At 45.9% G+C, this 21,479-nt stretch overlaps 1 protein-coding gene across 3 annotated transcripts in view; it reads right to left on the reverse strand.

Moving 5' to 3' along the window:
* The window catches only part of RPS6KA3 (ribosomal protein S6 kinase A3), a 796,620-nt gene extending 780,801 nt beyond the window's left edge, over window positions 1-15,819 (reverse strand). The window contains exon 1 of one of the 3 annotated variants that reach the window (XM_086934351.1): window positions 15,427-15,819. In XM_086934351.1, the coding sequence (XP_086790477.1) occupies window positions 15,427-15,492 (66 nt within the window). In that variant the 5' untranslated portion in view covers window positions 15,493-15,819. Of the gene's footprint in view, window positions 1-12,939; window positions 12,959-15,426 lie in introns of those variants that run through there. The other 2 variants (XM_086934352.1, XM_086934353.1) reach the window with 2 other exon arrangements.
* Window positions 15,820-21,479: the final 5,660 nt, after the last annotated feature.

Consider the following 21,479-nt stretch of genomic DNA (forward strand, 5'->3'; position numbering starts at 1 on the left):
AGACAATGGGCCCCTGGGGCACAGTTGATTTTAGAGCCAGATGGCTCCAACGCCCCCAAGCTGTTTCTAGAGCCGAGATGGCTCCAACGTTTGGCGCAATTTATTCCAGGGGCACAGACAGTTGTTCCTACGGGCTAGTGAGAGCCCATGCCCCATTTGCCTTTGCTGATTTATAGCTGCCCAGCAAGTAGTGGGTAGCTGCACCGTTTAGGCGCCATTTGAGTAAGAGTCCCTGAGGGGGACAGAAGTGGCACAGAGGTGCCAGGCCTTCCACAGCTGCGCAGCACTTAGTGCCAGCTGCAGCGTTTAGGCCTCCAATTTATTGTTCTCAGCTGCTCAGCAAGTAGTGGGCAGCTGCAATGTTTAGGTTTTGACGCAGTGGCGCAACCTTGATCGCTGCCTAGGAAGTAGCCCTGAATCTCTGGACATAGGGCTTTTGAGCCTCCTTTTTAGATGGCCAGGGGAATGGTTACTTTTATAGGGCGCCAGGCCCTAATGTGATTTATGTGCAAATGTGATTTATGTACTAATGCATTTGGGTGCTAGGCAATGTATGGTGCGTAGTATGTTTTGCACACCCTGTTTGATACCTCTAGATATGGTTTATGCATAGGAGGTTGTTTTACCCGTTTAGGTTTGTGTTGGGGAGATTATACTTCCCTGTGTGATTTACGACCCTAGTGTAATTTTTACTTAGGTGGTGAGGGTCCAATGTGTTTAGACTTGGGGATATTGTGCCTGTTATGAGTTATGGTACAGGTTGACGCCGATTATTGTGTCTGCCAGTGATTACTGGCTGTGTTCTAAGTTCATATATATTATTTTACTATTTCTTTACCAAGTTCACTAAGTGCTAATTCTGACAGTGATTTGATTTGATTACAAGATTTATAGAGCGCTCGAATGCCCAAGGGTGTCTTGGAGCTAGAGGAATGTGCTGCAGCTGGGGATGTGGCGATCAGTAAGCCGTCAGACCGAACTAAGCTGAAAAAAGCCAGGTCTTCAAGTTCTTGCGAAAAGACAACAGTGAGGGGCCGTTTTTTAATTCTACAGGTAACATGTTCCAAGTTTTAGCTGTGTTCAAAAGGAAACCTCCCCCCCCCCCACCCCACCCCCCCCCCATCTTAGTTGTTTATATCTGGGGGTTATGAGCGGCTTAGCACTGCTAGACCTTAAAGTCCTAGGAGGTTCGTAGTGTTGTAGATTTCTTTTGAGGAAGTGAGAACCTGAACCATGCAGTGCTTTAAAAGCCAGACAAGCTGACTTAAATTGAATCCTTTTTCCCACAGGGAGTCAGTGGAGCCCTCATTTTATGAGCCACTGGTTCGAGCCTTGGGAAATTCAGTACCAACCTGGCTGCTGCGTTTTGAAGCCGCTGCAGTTTTATTAGCTGTTTTTGTAGCCCTACATAAAGTGCATTGCCATAATCTAATTTTGAAAGAACCAGCAAGGTTACAAAGATTTTGCAGGAGTAAGGAGGAATATATGGCAGCATATTCTTAATTAGTTTTAGCGTGAACCATACCAAGGAGGCAAGTTTATTTATTTGCGACTTGAAGGTAAGATTGGAGTCAAATATGACCCCCAGGTTTCTTACGTTGTCCACCGGCGATGGGCATCTGCCGAGACTGTCGGGCCACCAGTTGCTTGACCCGAGGTTAGGTTCAGCCCCCAGCAACAGGACCTCTGACTTATCGCTATTCAGCTTTAAGCAATTTGCCTGCATCCATTGACTCACCTGGTCCATACAATGCCTAAATCTCTCCGCTGTCTCAGTCATGTTATTTGAGATTGCTACCACAATTTGGGTGTCGTCAGCGTAGGAAAGTGAGACGAACCTGCACTTTCTAATAATGTTAGCTAATGGGGCAAAGTATTTATTAAAAAGGGTGGGGCTCAGCGAGGACCCTTGGGAACCCCCCAGGGCAAATCGAATGACCTGGATACAAATTCCCACAGTTGAACCAAGAAGGATCTTTCCTCAAGAAAGGAGGCTAACAATGTAATTGCCAATGTATGTAGGGCTATTTCCTCAAGTCCAGATAGGAGAATGTAATGGTTAACGGTGTTGAAGGCCGCCGACAGATCTAACAAGGAGGAGTGAAGGTATCGTAGATGAGTCTCACGTTATCTGTGAAAAATAGCCCTAGTTTATTACACAGATCAGTACTACCTTCAATCTGTTTTGCCGGGGAATCAGCGAGATTTTTAACAGTGGCAAACAAATCTTTGCTGGAATTCTCAGCCTAGTTGGGTTTTTTTTAAAGAAAAATGTCGATTTTTCTCCTGCTATCAGCTTTTTATAAGTAGCTAAAGCTTTACAGTAAGATTCTTTCTCCCTAGCCTCATAATTAGCCCTCCATCTCCTTTCTGCCCGTCTGTATGTCTGTTTTTGGAGTCTTAATGTCTCTGAGAACCACGGTTCCGAGCAGTTTTTACTTCTCCGTTTTTTATTTTTATGGGAGCAGCTAAGAGGACTGCTGATTTAATCCAATTATCTACTTGGTTTGTGGCTACTTGCACAGTTTTGATCTAGGCCAGATATAGAGGCACCTAGCTGCGCATGCAGTTCGACAATATCAATCTTGTCCCAATCCTGGTATTGAAGGTTCCCCCCCCCCCCCCGCTGGGCCTGGACTGATTTTGAATGGTCAATGGTTAGAAAAAAATAAACAACTGCATGGTCGGACCAAGGAACCGGCATCACCTCCCCCATTTTGATTTTGGGATTGGAAGAGAAGATCCCATCCAAGGTATGACCAGTGGAGGGGGTTTCTGTTGGACAAGTTGGGTCATGCCACAACTAGTCATGGTCTCTGTAATGAGTCTCGTATTACTGTCCTCGATTTTTTCCCCAGGTGGATATTAAAATCCCCCAGGATGGCCCTGTCATGTGTAAATAATCCCTTGTAAATATTGCCCGTGCCAGTTGGCACAATGTATATTGTGTGATTACTATCTGATGTGTTTTGAGAATACAAAGGCTATTTTTGATATAACCTTGTGTGGAGTTCCTTTAGTGGGGGGCCTGGGATGTTGTTGCTGGTGGGTGCGTGCGCAAATGCTTTACACATTGCCTCCGGGATAAGCCTTACTGCTCGTGTCACGTTGCCATGGGGGTGAGCAGAGGTTATTCTTGGCGTGTAACTCCCTTGCCCTGACTAGAGTGGTGGTTTCTGCTTGGCTTTGGCTCAAGCCTCCGCCAACCAGAAATCCCATTTCTAACCGTTTGTTTTTCATTTTTGTGGTGGGGTGCTTAATCTCGGCCGGGCACCCCACGTGCCTCCTTTGTTGGGGGCAGCCCAGGGAGCTTACTTCTGGCAGCCCCTGCCAGCTCCCTGCACGGGAAGCATCTCATCCACTGCCCACGGGAGCCGGCAGCTCTTCTCCCCTCCCCGCGGGAAAGGATCTTCTTTCTTGCAGTGGCCTCACGCTCTCCCCCCAGCCACTAGAATAGGGAGCGGGGTAGGCCCACCTCCCCCTCACTTACTCTGCTTCGGGTTGAGTGACACCCAGGGTCTGGCCACCCGGGGGGTTAGTGAAGAAACTGCAGTAGAGTCCTACGCACTTCGCGGCAGGTAGAAAGGTCAAAGGTTGCCAAACTTTAAAGTGCCATAACTTGGTCCCTGTTGGGCCAAGTTCCACAATCCTGGCCTCATGTTACTCCTGGTAGTGAACTCAAGCTACTGGGGGAAGTTGCAGCAGACCTCCTCTCCAAAGTGGTGCAGTCCTAAGGGAGCCGGTTCTCCTGGCTCCCTAAACTAGCCTTCCTCCTGGTCTTGGTTTCCGAAGTGCAGACGACCAGGGCTTTCCACCAACTGGCCCTCAGGGAGTGTAAGGTGGGGCAGCCTCATTGGTCACTGGGGAGACATACTGGTCCTTAGATATTCTAAGACAGGTTACACCTACCAGGTGTAGAGAGTTGGCCTGGTATAGTTAATCTAGTAGGGATACCAAAGGGGGCCTGTTGGGGCAGTGAAACCTAAATGTAGAGCAGACTGGGTGAAATATAGAGCCGCATATAAAAAGGAACTAGTAAACCAAAGAGTGGGCAAGCTGTGGGAAAATATGTACTCAGCAATGACAACAAAGGACACTAGATCATTTTCTAACCACCTCAGATAATGTCCCTAATGCCAAAACGTATGTTGAGCTCTTTATCCAACCACATGGATGGGTATCACATTTTGGGGACATCTACTCAAGCACAGAGGAGCTGGGAAGGGAAGGAGAAGATCACTTAGTTATCTCAGAGCTAGACGGTTCTAGATCCCCAAGATTTGAGCCCACCGAAACTATGGCTGCAAATAAATCTTTTCATGCCTTTAATTTTCTCTGCCCAGATATGTTACCCAATGATCTCTATTTGGCTGACCCGATAGAATGAGGCCCCTTTATATATTTACTTTTTCAATGTTATTTTGCAGGGAATGGATGTACCACCATCCTGGAAGTCTGTAGAGATCATCCCAATATTGAAAATGGGGTTATGTAATGAACGAGCAAACTAGTGACCTATCAATCTGACTGGGGCATTAAAAAAAAAAAATATATATATATATATATATATATATATATATATATATATATATATATATATATATATATATAAACCAGTATTGGCCCACCTACAACCATGGATACAAAATAATATACTATACTATCAGACCTCTAGGTGGGCTTCTGCAACAACATCTATACCACAGACCAAGTGGTTCATTTTAATTGTATATTTTGGAACACTGCAGGGATCCACAGAAGCAAACTATATGTTGCCTTCGTCGACCCACGTGCTGCCTTCAATCTAGTACCCAGAAGTAAATTATTAAGGGAGCTCCAAACAATGGGCTTACAAGAGAGTCTTTTGGATATCCCAATTCGGCTGCACTTGAATTATCGTGTGCAAGAGTAAGATGGTGGGTATGGTGGGGGAGCAGGGTTAGTTGACTGATCCTTTTAAGACAGATCATGGTGTCAGACAAGGCTGCATTCTTGCACCAACTTGGTGTTCCCTATTAATTAACAGGGTAGTTGACCATCAGGGTAGGGATGGATGTTGATTGCCTAGATTGGGTTGATGTTGGGTGCCCACCCTACTATTCTCGGATGACACACTGGTGATGTCGAAATCGCCCCAGGGTCTCCGGCAGCTGCTAAATAATTTTACTGCATTTTGTGGGGAGCGGGGGCTAAAGCTCAATAAATGTATGTTTTTAAGCCAACATATCAAAAGAAAATGGGAAGACTGCAGATGCACGTTGGCAATAGTCAAAGTGAGCAAGTGTCCAGTTTCGACTACCTGGGTATAAGAATATTACCCGATCTAAACTGGGATTTACCACTCGAAAAAGCACATGTATTACTATAATCCCAAGCTGCTTATAATGTGAAAATGTAAAAGAAGACCTTCTCAAAGAGGGTTGCGCGGGCCTTAGAGATATATAATGTGAAGGTACTAGAAGCAGTGATGTGTGGTACGGAACTTAGGGGTTGTGTGAATACCAGACCATTAGAAACAGCTGAGTACAAGCTCTTAAGATCTTTATTGGGCCTCCCAATGAGAACCCCATTGGTCACAGTCTACCTTGCCCTGGCACAGAAGAAACTAAGAGAAATGGTTGAGTGTAGGATTCCAATGTATTGGCGGAGGCTCTGGTCCTCCCTTGAGCCCTACCGTGGAGGGCCTCAGAAGAGATAGTGGTGCCAGGGAAGGCTGAAATTTGTGGAAAATCTGTCAGGTAGATGGGGCCTGGGGAGTTTTGGGTTAAAACTGACGATTTGATCTGTCTCCAAAGCCAGTCCAAAAAGAATTTATTGGGAATCTATAGCAGTCCAAAGGATTACTGGAAATATAGGCAGACTAACTGGAGAATTTCTTGACTATAAAACTCTCCCAAGCTAAGAGCCAAACATAGATGAAATAGTGCTGATAACTATACATGAAGTTTAGATTAAAAGTATCTACCAGCAAAGGTGTTTTGTAGTAAGTGGACAGATGCAGCTGTTAAATGATTTAAGCCCAGCATGTACGGGCGCCGGAGAATCTAACTCACATTTTATTTTGTTCAGTGTATGTCACTCAAAGATCTAAATGGATATCACTCATTTGTAGTTCCTTGGGAACTAGAAAACACCGGGAGGAGTTTAGAATACTTGGCACAGACACAAAACGAATTATAGTTTTTGCTATTGCCAAATTCTTAGTGCGCTAAATCAACACAGACATTAGGGGCCCGATGTAGGTCAGTCGGTAACGGCCGAAAATCGGTATTTTCGGCCGTTACCGATCGGTAACTAGGCGATTAGTATGTAGGGGGCATTATTTTACCGAATCGTTAATATTACCGATTTGGTAATTTTACTGATTCGGTAAAATAAGTAATCGGTAAATTTACCGATTCGGAGCCACCCATATGTAGCTGGGACTCTTCAGAGTCCCAGGAGCCTTAACGATTCGGTATTTTACCATCAAATCCAATTTGATGGTAAAATACTGATTCCGGTGTGCATGCACATGTGTGCATGCACACCTATGCCATGTGACAGGCAGGCCTGCCCTTAGGGCAGGTATGCCTGCCACATGGCACCCGTGCCTGTTTTGGGGCTGCCAGAGGGTGTCAAAGTGACATCCCCTGCACCCTTGTGTGAATCGGTTTTTACCGATTCGGTAATGCCCATTCATTCCTATGGGCTTCAAAGCCTTAGGAATGAATGGGCATTACCGATTCGGGATTTACCGAATCGGTAAATACCGAATTCATCCGATTCGGTATTCCAGCACATCTGGAATACCTACATGTCGGACCTATAGATTTACCAATTTTAAATTACTGAATCGGTAAAATTCGGTAATTTAAAATCGGTAAATCTTTCCAACCTACATCTAGCCCCTAATGTCTAGACGTTATTGGCTAAATGGTCTTTTTATATGCAAGAAGTGTGATATCTTTCTCACCCTTTTGGTTCAGTCAGATGATACCTTTGTTGCATATGGACACGTTTACTGTATTTGGGACATTTGTATATTATTTTCCTTACTTGCTTTTTCATTGGCCTTTTTATCTTTTTGTTTAAAAAAAAAAATGTTACACCTTATTTATTATCCATGTAGAAAAGTGCATCTGCTTGCAATAAACAACCTGATAAATCTGGGTTAGCATTTTACTCTTTATAAAATTGGCTTGTCAAATCCATTGTTCTTTAACAGTAATAGGTCTTATGTATGTATTTTAATGAATTGTTTGTATTTGATAGTAGTATGTTACTGCCTATGTCTGCACTATATAATAACTGTATTAAATTGATGTATGTTTAGCAGGCACGTTAGGTCCTAATGTGGGGAAGTAGGGGAAAGAAATTGATTGTGCGGTCTATGTATAATATAAGGGAATGCATTTATATTTGTTTTTATATATTGCATACTGCATTTATGGTCGTGGAGATTGAAATAAAGCTTTTCAACCAAAGAACTTTACTCATCCGCATTTTGGATTTCTGTGTTGATTTAGATGCCCTACCAACTAGAATCATACAAGTATGATAAAGAGTTTGCTTAAATATCATTCAATAACTTCCACAAAAAGAACAATTGATGGACAGAAGGCTGAACAATGTCAGACAGCAACCCCAGTACAGTGATTTGGGCCTAAATCGATTGTTTTTTGCTCCTCATGCCATTCCAGTATAAGCTCAGCCCTATGCAAAACAGTCTTGACCCTGCTTCCTGTGGTAACAGTCCAGGTCCTCTCTAGAACAGAAAAGAGCATCCTTTGACCTGTTTCTGCGTTTGTCATCTTGGGGTGGGTGGTGATGATGGGGCTGGAGATGCTCAAGTGGACGATGGAGTGATCGGTCCATGTGAGTTCTTTGACATGGCTGTATTTGACACGATTGCTGGAGGTGAAAATTGGATTCAGCAGGTGTCCTGCAGTGTGTGTAGTGTTGGACGATCTGGGTCAATCCGAGTCTACTCATACTGAAGGGGAGTTGTGTAGTGTTTGTCGTTTGATGTGGAAATTTAGGTCACCAAGGAAGATGGAGTCCTTGGAGAAGCCAAACTGACTTTTGACCTCCGTCTTTGAAAGCAGAGCAAATCTGACAAGATAAGATTTAAAGGCATCTTTATTGCTCAAAGTGAATGAGCAATAAAGATGCCTTTAAATGTTATCTTGTCACATTTGCTGGCTTTCAGAGACAGAGGTCAAGAACATTACAGTTAGATCAAGTAGATCTTTTAAGTTATTAGACCTACAGGACTCGTAACATTTTTGTTATTTTTTAGACCTGCCTGAGGGGAATAGGAGTGTCAAAATGCGAAGGTGTCTCTGATGGTTGTCTTGTCATTTGTGTGGATCTTGATGTTGAGATGTTCCATGGGGGTAATGTTGCTGTTGATGGTGATGGTACCTTCTATGGTCTCTTTCTGGATGATGGCTGTTCCTCCTCGCAGCTTGTTGGTACGGTCCTGGTGAGTTATTTGATATCCGTCAGGATATTGTCTGGGCCGGATGTGGGGTTGTGCCAGGTCTCCGGGATGAAGATGATGGGTGCGAGGGTGGCGATGAGGTCTCAGAATTCAGTGGAATGCTTGCATAATATTTTGCAAGTTGGTATTTTTGTTCAGACTGTATCTGTGGTGTGTTTGGCTTGGGACTAGTCGGTGGGCTGGCATGTGTGCAGTGGCAGGTGAAATGGCAGCGGGTGCAGGTGAAAGGTCCTACCATGGAGCATGGGTCGGCGCAGTGTTTGTTGCACCGTCTGGGATTGAGGGTGTAGAGCTAAGCCATAGCTTATCTTCAGGGGATGGGCCCGGGAGGGCAGGGGACCATGGTGCTGGATGCGATGCAGGCAGGTACAGACAGCCTTGCCTTTGGCATGCCTTTTGCGCCAGTCGCAGCACGGACGCGCTGTTCTCTAAATTAGGTAGATCCTGGGGTGGGTGGGGCTTCTGTTGGTGGGAAGAACAGTGAGTGGGAAAACCTGGGCAGCTTCAGCGTCACAATATCAGTCTGGAACAAGCAGGAACTGGAGGCCACGGGCAAGTGGCAAGCAAGGTGTCTAGGTGCCTACTATCCCTGATTTCAAATAAAATCCTTTTTGTAGAGATTTCAGGTAAATTTCTATCAAGGGCTACTGTGATAAATCAGTTCTTGCTGCCAACCTGCTGTGACAGGCTACTTCAACCGGAAGGACTTTATTAGTCATTTCGCAAGTTTGCCAATGATCACTACCTTTCTATGTTAACATTGCAAAATTAAATAAAATGGAGTATTTTGGTACAGAAACGATAATATGCTTAATCAGTCAAGTTTGAACTCCATTACAGGAACTCTGGTGTGCTGGAGAGTCCATCATACGGCAATTTAAACAGATTATCCCATTCCCTGCAACTCATTTGCAAATATGTATAGTTTTAGACTACATTTTGCACGAAGGGAAACCACCAGCTGGGACTGCACAGGAGTCAAGTAAATCACTAATTATCCCATGGGTTCCAAATGGAGCAAGCCTCAAATTAAAATCTCAAGTGATGATTTTAAGTGCTTGAGGGTAATCTAATTTGAGTTTAAGATCTTCCTCCATTTCAGAAATGGAAGTATCAATACTAGAGAGGGTATTTTATGGATGTAAACATTGATCAGGACTAAATTAGATATACGTAAGTTATTAGTTTGCAAAACAATGGCATTAAATCAGAAGTCACCGACACTTGAGATTCAAATTGAGCTATATTTTTTTAGATTTTCTTAGTATTAATGTTAAAAACCTGCTGAAAATAGGACCATTTCTAGGCTTAAACCCTGGTTTAATAAAGGATGTAAAGCTGTGTATCTTTTGCAGTTTCCACAACTACGTTTCCAGCAATAAAAGTAAGCCATTGTCTAAAATTATCATCAGCTACCCCACTTACACAGCATATCTCACGTTCCAGATATGCTTAACAACCAACTTCTCCATTGGTGTAAACCTCGTACCAAGACCCTGCATCAATATTGCCACTGACTTTGCGGGCTTTCTTGCTCTCTATCAACGTCAGCCCCTTTATGCTCCTCAGAGACCTAAACTTTCAACTAGAAGAACAAACTGAACCAAACTGTACAGCCCTTGCGAAAACATCGCAAACCTTGACCTCGCTGAGCACATTACCAAATCCACCTACACTGCCAGGCATCTATTGGGCCAGATTTTCTTCTCGATCTGGAACATCAAAGCTAACAAGCCAGCAACTATGGCTTGGTTCAACCACACCCTCGTTAGTTTCAGCATGTCCATCATGCACCACCACAGACCTACCACCACGGAACCACCCGCCACAGCTGGAAAAGCATCACAGAGGAGCAGTGGCCCTCTTCCCTCTCAGTTAACTTCCCAGAGCACACCAGCAACTTAGCGAAAGCCATCAAAAACCTCAACAGCTACATCACGGCTCCCCTCAAGCGCAACTCAACGGCAAGGCCTGTTGGTACATAGTGTAACTCAGGTTGACGAAACGCCGATAAAAGCAACTGGAGGGCAAAGGCAAAACGAATCAAGGTGCCACAGATATGGACGTCTTCAAGTCAGCCCTAACACTACCACCAGCAGATATGGATCCTCAAGCACACAGTACTTGCAGATCGTATCAACACCAGCACTAACAAACAGCAGCAAGGAAATGTTTGCCATCAAAGATTTCACTGAACCTCCTGCCACCTCCATCAACATCACTCCATCCCAAGCCCTTTGCTACAAGCTCTTGGTATTCTTCTGTAACAAACATTACCTCCAAAGACAATATCTTTGAACCTCAATCAGACATTGTCACCGTCGCAACTCCACTTTCCACCACAGCCTTCGTACAAACCTCGATGCCCTGATCAAAATCATGGCTACCATGAAGACCCTTCATTTGGGGGCGGGGTCCATTTGACTCTTGCCCTCACCACGCCTTCACCAAAGGACACCTACCAAGCAGCAAAGCAATAACACCCATCCTCAATCCCTCCATATACTCAGCAACATTCCTGGACACCTGGAAACATGCAGTTATACCCCTGCTCAAGAAGCCCTCGCTGGCCCAGCCACACTTTCCAACTACAAACCATTCTCCTTCCTACCCTATTTGGTAAAGGTCTTAGAGAAACTAATTAAATTCCTATTCAGACTACAAATAACTCATACTCTGCCTCTCAGATAAGACCACAAGAAACAAGTTCACTGCTTGACTGACCGAAGTCGCTAACTGGATGATAGTGAACGGTCTCAAGGTCAACACCAGCAAGAAGGAAGTAGTGATCTTCTGCAATAACACCTCACCATGAGAATCCAACTAGGGGCTAGCCAAACTCTGACCCACACCAGGAAGCTCAGAATAATCATCAACAGCAAACTGGACACGACCACACAAGTCAATGCTGTAACTACATCCTGCTTCCACACCCTGAAGATGCTAAGGAAGATCTTCAAATGTCTCCCAAGCAATACTAGAAAAATGGTTACTCATGCCCTATTCACCAGCAAGTTGGTACTATAGAAACACCCTCTATGCCGGGATAACCAAGCATCTCACGACAAACTATCCAAAACTCGGCTGACAGACTCATTGCCAACCTTCCACACAGAACTCACATCAGAGCTCAGTGATCTCCACTGACTGCTGATACACAAATGTGCTCGTTACAACTCCTCACTCAAATACGTACATCAAAGCAATAGACAACTTATAACTGTTAAGGTAGGTGGGGGCCTATCTCCTTCAAACAACTACTCGGGCAACTCCACTCCACAGGTCTCCTACGTGCACACATCCGAAACATATGCAGAACCAGAAGTAGAGGACAGGCTTTCTCTTACATTGCTCCTAAAGCACCGAACAGTCAACCACTCCATATCAGAGCTACCTCTTCTCTTCTTAAATTTTGATGAAGCTGAAGCCCTGGATTTCAATTATCCAACCGATCATAGCATAAGCAGAGCTTGGCGCGCGCACACACACACACACACCTGCTCAGCGCCCTCTGAGGTAATAGCATGCTTTACGAATACACAGGAAAACACAAAGTATATCCAGTAAACTTCCGAGCTAATCATGACAGGGACATAAATTAAAAGACAGTAGTGATTCGAGCCACCTGATATATTGAAGCAAGACAATGTAAATACGCATCCCTCCGCACTACCCTAGATAATGACAGTACTATGGACGAGAGAGAGAAGATTGTAAAATCTTTGGTGAAAATGCTATGTATTAAACAGATGGAATCCATCAAACCTTGAGAGATTTGAGTATATGGATTACCTAAACTACAAAGTGTACTTTATTGTCTTATAGAAGACTGTTACTTGGAAAAGGGGCCTAAAAACCACGTTAGAAACACGAATTTCTTTGGTAAAGATAAACGTGATCCCATGGAAAAAACAATACAACAAAACCTCAAAAATTCATGGATTTTGGCATGTGACAAAGACCCATGTAGATTTACCGAAAATAAGAAAGGTTATTTGAAAGCTATTTCGGTGGGGTTGCCTTCGATTGTAGGTAGAGCAAGAGGAGGTGATCCTTCAAGGCTTCCAGAAGGCATGAAGAGACAGCAGGTGAAAAGGAAAGCTTTGCCCACAATAAAGCTCAACTTTCACATTCCAAAATCAGTTGGTAAATTACCACGCCCGACTCAATCTTCTGCAGGTTACAACAATCCAAACACTGTAATACACTGCCACAACTTAGAATTGTAAAACAGCCATGGAGGGAGAAACGAAGTCCCAACTGGATCACGGTTCTGCCAGAAACCAAGTCTTGAAGAAAACTGATGCAATCTCATCTATGAAGTGTAGTCAGTAAAGGAGTCACACGAATAGATTTCTAAGGGCAAGACTTACTATTAAAATATATAACACCGCAGTTTAATCCCACACAGAAATAGAAAACTGCAATGTAGCTTTTTGGGATTTTTTTTGTACCGTGCTATTTTTCGCCCATCGATTAATTCCTCCATTCAGCGAAAAGGTTTCCGAATGAGGTCACATCCTAGCATCGGGAGGCAGAACTGGATGCAGGGAGACTTCCCAGACAGTACCCAGATTTGCCCACTGATCTGCCGACGGGAACAAAAGAGTCCCCGCCCCGCTGTCAAAACCTGGTCGCGCCCTAGCTCCGTATGGAAGGAAACGCGCTGGGCTTGCGGCCAAACTCGCACGCCATAGATACCGACTGTCATGCGGCATCGGCGCAATCTGTCAGCTTACTGATAAAAGAAAACAGATTGGAAAGAATGAGTGTGCACAGCATACGCTCTTTAAAATTGAGACGCTGCGTAACTCGAGTAGACACAGAGCATACGCAAAGATACATATGGTCGCATATATTCATGGATCAATGTTATAATGTTTAAAACATATATGATGATACTGTAACAAACACGTGCACATTCTGAGTGATGTAGCCAGTACCCTTTCCTCGTGGGCACAATGGATGTTTCTAATTTGGCAGATGTATAGTGAGTGATACATTCCTACACTTACATTGTAGCGGAGCAACGGCGCCCCCGGGATGTTACCACATAAGAAACTAAATTGTGCTTCCCGAGTCGAAAAAAAACGCCGGAAGGCTGTCGCTGTGCGAGGACCGGAAGCTGAAAAGGACAAGACTTTCTGATGTGCCGTGAAAAGGCAGGAGAGACTGTTACACGGAAATTAAATAAGAACGTAGCTAGGACAAGCGAAATGTCACTCGCTGGTGAGAGGGGAAAATAAACAATTATAAGGAGAGGTCCTAAAACCACTCTAGCGTGAAGGTCGCTGCAGGATATGACTGCAGCCCGCAGTGCATCGTTCTGGGAAATCTCAGGGTGTGTTGACATGCCAGGACAAATTTGGCCGCTTACAGTCTTTAGCTACCGAGTCATTCATCGGGGAGACAGCTTCCTACAGAGAAAGCGCTCGGGAATTTCGAAGCAGCTCTATTTACTAATTTTGAGTGAAAGTGAAAAGTGTGGTGATACATTATATCTAACAGGCAGTTCATTTTAACAGTACTGTCAATTTTTCATTCACGAATTTCTGATGAGACACTGGCATGGTATTAATGAAGACTAACACCAGAAGCCATGTCAGTGAACGCAAAGCCTGGTCAGCATGCCAGATAAAAATACCTCGCGTTAATGACCAGCTTATAACTATAAGGAAAGGCCGGGAAGTTTGCAAGTTCTTGCTTCAACCTTGCCTGCCCGAATGCTTTCAATAGGTCACGAAAGCACGGCTTCATTCCGATAGTGTGATCCTAAGTAAGTAATATTTATTAGCATAGTTAATTAAAACCACTGCAATGAAAAAGTAAGGTAAAAATATTTAAAATGGCATAGGTTAAAACCAGCAATAGCATAGACATCACTTTTCAGTTCATCCTAAACTAAAAATTGCTTCGTGTTAAATTTTAGGATTAAAGTTGGTACAGTAATATAATAACATGTATTGTCCTTTCATTTTTCACTCTAAAATTGCATTGACAATAGACACAGTTTTGTTTCGGAGACAGTTTAGTCATTAGCTTTAGGCATTTTTTTTCTACACTGCCTGATAGTGTGATCGTGTTGATCCACCATGTCCTTGTCAGCAACCAGTCTTCGCAACTCGTTTTACTACGAGCTGCATTTATTCAAATTGGAAATTGCTCTCTAAGAGAGGGGGGGGAAGAGACAAGCAAGTACCCCTCTATACATGCTCCCATAAATTGTACACTCGTTATGTAAACTGCTGCCAGTGTTATAACCAGCACTTTATCCTAGAATGGGTAGTAGTAGTACTGAAAAGCAGATCCAACTTTTACTTTCATACTGGTTCGTGCTACAGAAAAAATGCTGACAGTTTCATTTAAAAGTACTTGAATGCAGGTCATATTGCTCACGAGAGATCACTTTAAGTTGTGTAACGTGTAACATAAGAAAAAAACGTATGCCACTTAACACGATTTTCTGTTATTAACTTTAAAACGTTGACATACAAAAATAGTTCATTGCTTATTGAATCGATCTTGACTTTATGGGTAATTCTGACAGGTATGCAACCTGAAACAAGTGAGCTTCAACCTGGTCTTGTAGCAGAGGCATCCCTGAACAACTAACTACATTGCCCAAGTGGCAAGTTTACGTGACACGAATCGTTTACGGGGAACTTGTGTCATTAGCGACGTCGGGGTTGGGCACTTGTTTCCCTTTCGGTGACGGGTGAAGCAAGCCAAAAGCGGACAGTTCCCATGCCACCGCCCCAATGCTGCTGGAGACCGGACGGGGTGCGGCAGTAACACAATGTAATAACAATTAAATTTAAAAAGCAGACACATTGAGAAAGTTCTGCCTCGCAAGTAGAGCATCACGCAGCAGGGGCGCCGCCGCCTATAAAGCCCCACTGCAGAGCGTGACGTTTATCTTCGAGCGTGACGTCGAGGCTCACCTCACTGCCCTCCAGGTTCTCTACGGCCATCTTCTGCCAGGGATCAGCAAGCTGTGCCAGCGGCATCTTCTAAACCAAACAGGATGAACACAATCTCCGGGAATTGAGCTACACGCAGGGCTTCTTCCCCCCGACTCTTCAAGAGACCGGCCGAGCCCCTCCTGTGCGAGACGCTCTTGCGAAGGAAGAAGGAACTGAGAAAAAAACATAGGCAAATCAGGACAGAGCGCGCGTGCCCGGGCACTGCACGTGTTCCCTCCCTCTCGCTGGCTGCGTTTTTTTCTGTTTTGGAACTTCCGCTTACAACATGGCGCCGTAAGCACTACCTATCCGTCAGAGCGAAGCTGGGCAGCAGCAACTCCAACGTGAAAAGGCAGGGGCGGGGAAGAAGGCGGATCCCTTGGTGACGCATGTCCAACAGGTAATTCCTTCCAACCCGACCTCAGTTAAAACAGAGAAAGGACTATCGGAAAGGATGTTGTGCCTGTGAAAGGGAAGGAAAATAATGAAGCTATACGCTCTTCTACCCTTGAAATCGAAGAAGCAGAGAGCAGGCTGTGCTACGTTTTAAGGCATGGACAAAGTGGGCAATTGCCCACCTTTCAAGAGTCTCCCTGGGGAAAGTAAATGTTAACTCTCTCTAGTTCACCTCTGCCTACTCCAATGTCTCAGCCTGCCCCTCTACCTCTGAGCATGACTGTCAACTTGAACAACAAGCAATGGCATTTAGCCATGTAGCCTGTCATCCTGAGTGCTACAACATATACTGATACGTTCGCGCCACTGGTGAACAGCCACACACACCCAAAGATAGCCTTTGTGTTATTTAATGAAAGGAAGGATGGCTTTTTATGCCTCAGCTGAGAGAAATAAGAAAGCCCAGGCATGGAATTCATATTTTGAGCAATTTTATAACAAACTGAAAACCTACTCCATGCAAGGTTTTCCAGCTGGCCTTGAACTCAGTTTTATTGTGTTATATCAGCTCTTCACAGTGGGAATATGTGAAGTGAGCTGATATTGTGTGAGTTGACAGGCATGGAAACAGGAGGTATATCAGATTACCAAGACTGAAAACAGACTAACTGATGTAATGATGTATTCCGGTCCCCACACAGTACACTGAGCCTACTTGATGTTGCTTTGTGCTTTATTAAACAAATAATCAAGATACACTCCCATAGAGCGCCGAGCGTCTAACTTCGACAAGCTCCGGTCGCTACTGCCGTTAAACTCCGTTCGCGCCTTCCAATGTCTAGCTTCTGCGCATGCGCGCGTCTGACGCTCTAGCTACGTGCGTGACGCGTCATCGCGTAGACGGCCGTAGGCTAGAGCGCAACACCACATATCTCCCCCCTTTTTAATCCAAACAAAAACAATTGCTAAAGTCTTAACTCAATGTTCACTCATGTCGTAGTCTCTGAATCGGGAAGGCAGGGTTACTGTCCTCCCCATGCGGGTGCTCCTTACCAGGTTGTGTTCTTCACTGTTGCCTCCATCGGGGAGACTCCTAGTGTCCACCTGGTTACCGCTCTCTATGTCTCCAGTCGGGACTTCGTTGTTTCCTGCCTCCGCTGGTGTCTGTGATTCTTCATTCCCTTCTTCATGCCTTTTCGCGAGCTCTTCCTCCTTGATACGTTCATCTATTTGTATTTCCTCTTCTCCTCCGGATTGCAGCTCCTCTGCCTTGACCACCGGCCATTTCATGATCCTGTTGACTCTTGCCATGCGGTCTTGGGACCACACTTTCCCATCGCTGAGTAAGGCTGCTCTACCACGCACTTCTCTAACTTGTAAGGGTTGACTGTACTTGCTTTCACCTTTCTTTTGAAGAGTTGGGAGTTTGACCCTGACCCACTCTCCCTTTTCCAGCAGGACCTCTTTGGTGTTGCGCCGTCTGTTGTAGTGAGCAGCATACACCTTTTGAGCCTTTTCCAAATTGTGCTGCACCACCGCTGGAGATCATTTACTGGTCACAGTTTTCTCTCTCCACACTACATTGTCTCTCGTGAAGGGGAAGCGGCCCCTTAAGATCTGGAAAGGGCTGTACCCTAGTACTGTCGGGGTAATCCTGTATGCCCACAACATGCTCTGGACTTCAGTTTCCCAATCTTTACCTTGCATTATGGCGGCTTGTATCGACCCCATCAGTACTAGGTTGAACCGCTCCACTTGTCCATTACATGCCGGATGATAGATTGCCGTGTGCTTAGACTTTATTCCGTTTCTTGTCATGTACCTGATCCATTTGTCTGAGACGAACTGTGGTCCATTGTCACTCAGTATGGTCTTTGGTATTCCTTCCCTCAAGAACAGTGTGGTGAGGAATTTTAGTATTGTGTCTGTGTCCATGGATTCCTGCACCTCTGTTTCGGGCCATTTGGAGTATTTGTCTATGACTACGCACAGGTATTTGTTAATGCCTCGGTTGTCGAGCACCGGTCCTAGGATGTCCACTGCAATATCCTCCCACGGGTTCAGGGGACGGTCAAATTCTCCCAGCGCAGGCCTCAGTGGCCGGAGTATTTTATCAGCTCCTTGGCACTGACCACATTCTCTTACTTGCCTTTCTATCTGACTGACAATGCCTGGCCACCAGTACATCTGTTTCACTCTGATTTTAGTCTTTACGATGCCAAGGTGCCCCTCGTGAAGTTGTTTCAATAGTATAGGGATTATGGTTTCCGGCGGTATCACTCTGTCTCCTCGGTACAAGAATATGCCTGAATCACTTAACGACAACTCTTCCCGAATCTCATAGTACCTTCTCAATTCCGCTTTTAGGTTCCGCTTGTCAGGGCAACCGGAGGTGAGATATTGCTTGACTTCTACTATCTCACAGTCATGCATGTACGTCTCGGCCCATTCCTGCTTGCTTATCGTCGTCTCCTTGTCGACCATGTCTGCTACCATCTCGTCCGTGTCCGGTGAGGTCACAGGGGCGTCCTCCATGGCAGAAGCTCTACTTAAATAGTCTGCCACTTTGTTCTGTGTCCCTGGTAGGTACTCCACATCGTACGTGTAGTCCAACAACTTGAGCGTCATCTTGGCAATGCGTGGTGTGGCTGTATCGTGGCCGGACGACGTCAGGACTTTGACCAATGGCTTGTGGTCGGTTTGTAGTTTGAACCTGGTGCCCCAGATGAATTGCCTAAACTTTCCCATCGCCCATGTGACTGCCAGCATTTCTTTCTCGATGACACTATATTTCTGTTCGGTGGGGAACAGGGCACGAAATGCGAAACTAATAGTTTCCACTGTGCCATCTTCTCTTTCTTGAGCGAGTACTGCTCCTAATCCTTTGTCGCTGGCGTCCGTCATTAGGATGGTGCTGCCAGTAGGGTCGTAGCCCTGTAAGGGCACTGCTTCGCTGATGTCTTTCTTCAGTCCGCCGAATTCAATTTGTGCTTCCGCGTCCCACTCAAACTTTGATTTGTCTCTGATGAGCTGGCGAAGCTTATGTGTCTTAGTGGCAAAGTGTCTTACAAATTTACTGTAGTATTCGGCCATTCCGAGGAACGACCAAACTTCCTCCTTGTTGATTGGGGCTCTTGCATCATTGATGGCTCTCACATTCTGTCGTTTGGGTGATATGCCTTGACTCCCGATCTCGTGTCCTAGGTATGTGACGGATGACATGCCTATCTTGCATTTGCTCCATTCTGCTGTGAGGCCCTTGTCTTGCAGTACTGTGAGTGCTTTGGTCAGTTTGCTGTCATGGTCTTCCTGGTTTGTTTCCATTATTAGGATGTCGTCCTGAAAATATTGGACTCCCGGTAGATCTTTGAACAGACGATGCATAAGTTTCTGGAACACAGCGGCCGCAGAGGCCAGGCCAAAGGGCATGCAGCGAAACTGATAGCACCCAAATGGTGTGATGAACGAGGTGTACTTCCTGCTCATTGGGTGCAGGTCGATTTGGTGATACGCCAATGTGAGGTCAATGGTGGAAAACCATGAAACTCCTTTCGTTCTCGCCAACATTTTCTCAATCCTTGGTAGAGGAAACTTTTCCACTATCAGGCACTTGTTGAGTTCGCGTAGGTCCACACATAGACGGACATTTCCATTGGGTTTCTTGGCCACGACCAATGGGGCTAACCATTCGGAACTGTCTATCGGCTCGATGATTCCTTGTCGCTCCAATCTCTGGAGTTCCATTTGTACAGCCTCTTTTATGGAGATGGGAATGTTCCTGACTTTGTGCGAAACTGGGCGGGCACCTTCCTTGAGTAGTATCTTGTGTACAAACTTGTCCAATTTTCCTACTGTGCCTCCAAAGACATTGGGATAGGCCTGTTTAAGTTCTTCTCGTTGGGGTGATTGGCCCTCTTCCGTTAGCAGGATCTGCTCTTTGCCACCAGGATCTAACTTGATCCCTAAGTCTCCAGCATCTCTCCAACCAAGCACCGAGGGCCCCTTCTCCGCCACATATAAGGGGGCGGACACCCACCATGGGGATGGCATTGCTGGTGTACGAGATGGGACGGATATCCGGTGGGTGTAGCTTCGGTCCTAACTTGGGCACAAAGTCCTCTTCCCAAACTGATCGCTGTACTATTGACCAAGGGGATCCTGAGTCAATCGCAATGTGCACCTTTACCCCTCCGATGAACATGTCCGTGCGTGGCTTGTCTGAGCGTTTGCCTGTTACGTCCAACACTTGATCTTCTACACACAGAACCCAGTCTTCATCCTCTAGATCTTCCTCCGTTACAGCTTCTGACTGCGCAGGCTCCATGCACTTAACCATGGACTTCTTCCCCTTCTTGCGGCACACCTTCTCAAAATGGCCGACCAGGCCACAGAACGCGCATCTGGCGCGAAAACGCCGGGCACCGTTTGTCCTGAGCTGAGTGGGCTGTGCTTCCGCACCTGTAGCATGCGAACTTGTTGTCAGTGGTTTGTCGTCCTGGCCCTGTTTGCTTCCCTGGCCGTCTTGATTCTTGCCTCTGTTCTCCTGTGGATCCTTTTTGCTCGTGTGTCGCCGAGGCTTCGTCGATTTTGTTAACCATCTGCTTATGCGCGCTTTCTCTCTTGGCAGCATCTGCACAGCGCCTGGACAACTCTGCCTTCTTCACCATGGCTATGACGTCTTTGAGCGAGGATTCACTTTGCGCCCAAAGTTTGTCCTGGACTGACTTGTTGGTTGTGTGCATGACAATCTGGTCCTTGATATACTCGTCTTGAAGTTGCCCATAATTGCAAGTGATGGCTAGTCCTCGCAACGCTGCCACATAGTCATCTATCGATTCTCCCGCTTCCTGTTTCCTTTGCTGGAAGTTGTACCGGTCAATGGATACACACACTGCCGGACGATAGTGGTTGTCTAGATCTTCCAAAGCATTCTTGAAGACGTCATCTTCTGTTGCAGCCCGTTCTTTAGGCACGATGTTCGCAAACACACGTACCACCTCTGGGCCCAGGTTGTGCAGTAGCAGCCTCTTTTTCCGAGCACTGGGGTACGGTTCTCCGTTCTCATCCTCCAAAGCTTCTACGCAGTTTCTGAAGTACTCCCTCCAGTCTTCCCACTTCATTTGGGGTTCACCTGGTCTGGGTAGGAAGGGGACGGGAGCCGTCAGAGCAGATGCCTGGTTGGCCATTCTGGACTCCGTCCTGGGTTCCCCTGGCTGGTTTCTTGGGCTGACTGGCGCACTAGGGGATCCTAATCCACTTGTGGAATCTCCTGGGCCTCTGGGGCTGCCTGGTGTGCTATTTGTAGCACCTTGCGGGAGGCTGAGGGAATGCTCGCCCTCCTCTGTCTTCTGGGTGTCTCCTTTTGCTGCCAGGGTACTGGCTTAAGGACCCTCCGCACTCCGGGACAGCACTGATCTTGCTCCGGTGGTCTGCGACTTGTTCCTCTGCCGAGCTGCTTGAAGGTGGGTGCACACGCCAGCCCTCTGTACAGGTTAGCTGCTGCTGCCACGCTCTATGGGTCGAAAGAGCACTGCTACACGTACTGGGTCATCACAGGCCTGGATCTGCTGTCTGGTGCTCAGGTCGCCGATCTCCAGTGAGGCAGTGTGGAGACAGTGGAGTGCTCCCAGTCCTCG

The sequence above is a fragment of the Lissotriton vulgaris genome, chromosome 8 (assembly GCF_964263255.1).
Source record: "Lissotriton vulgaris chromosome 8, aLisVul1.2, whole genome shotgun sequence".
NCBI lineage: Eukaryota > Metazoa > Chordata > Amphibia > Caudata > Salamandridae > Lissotriton > Lissotriton vulgaris.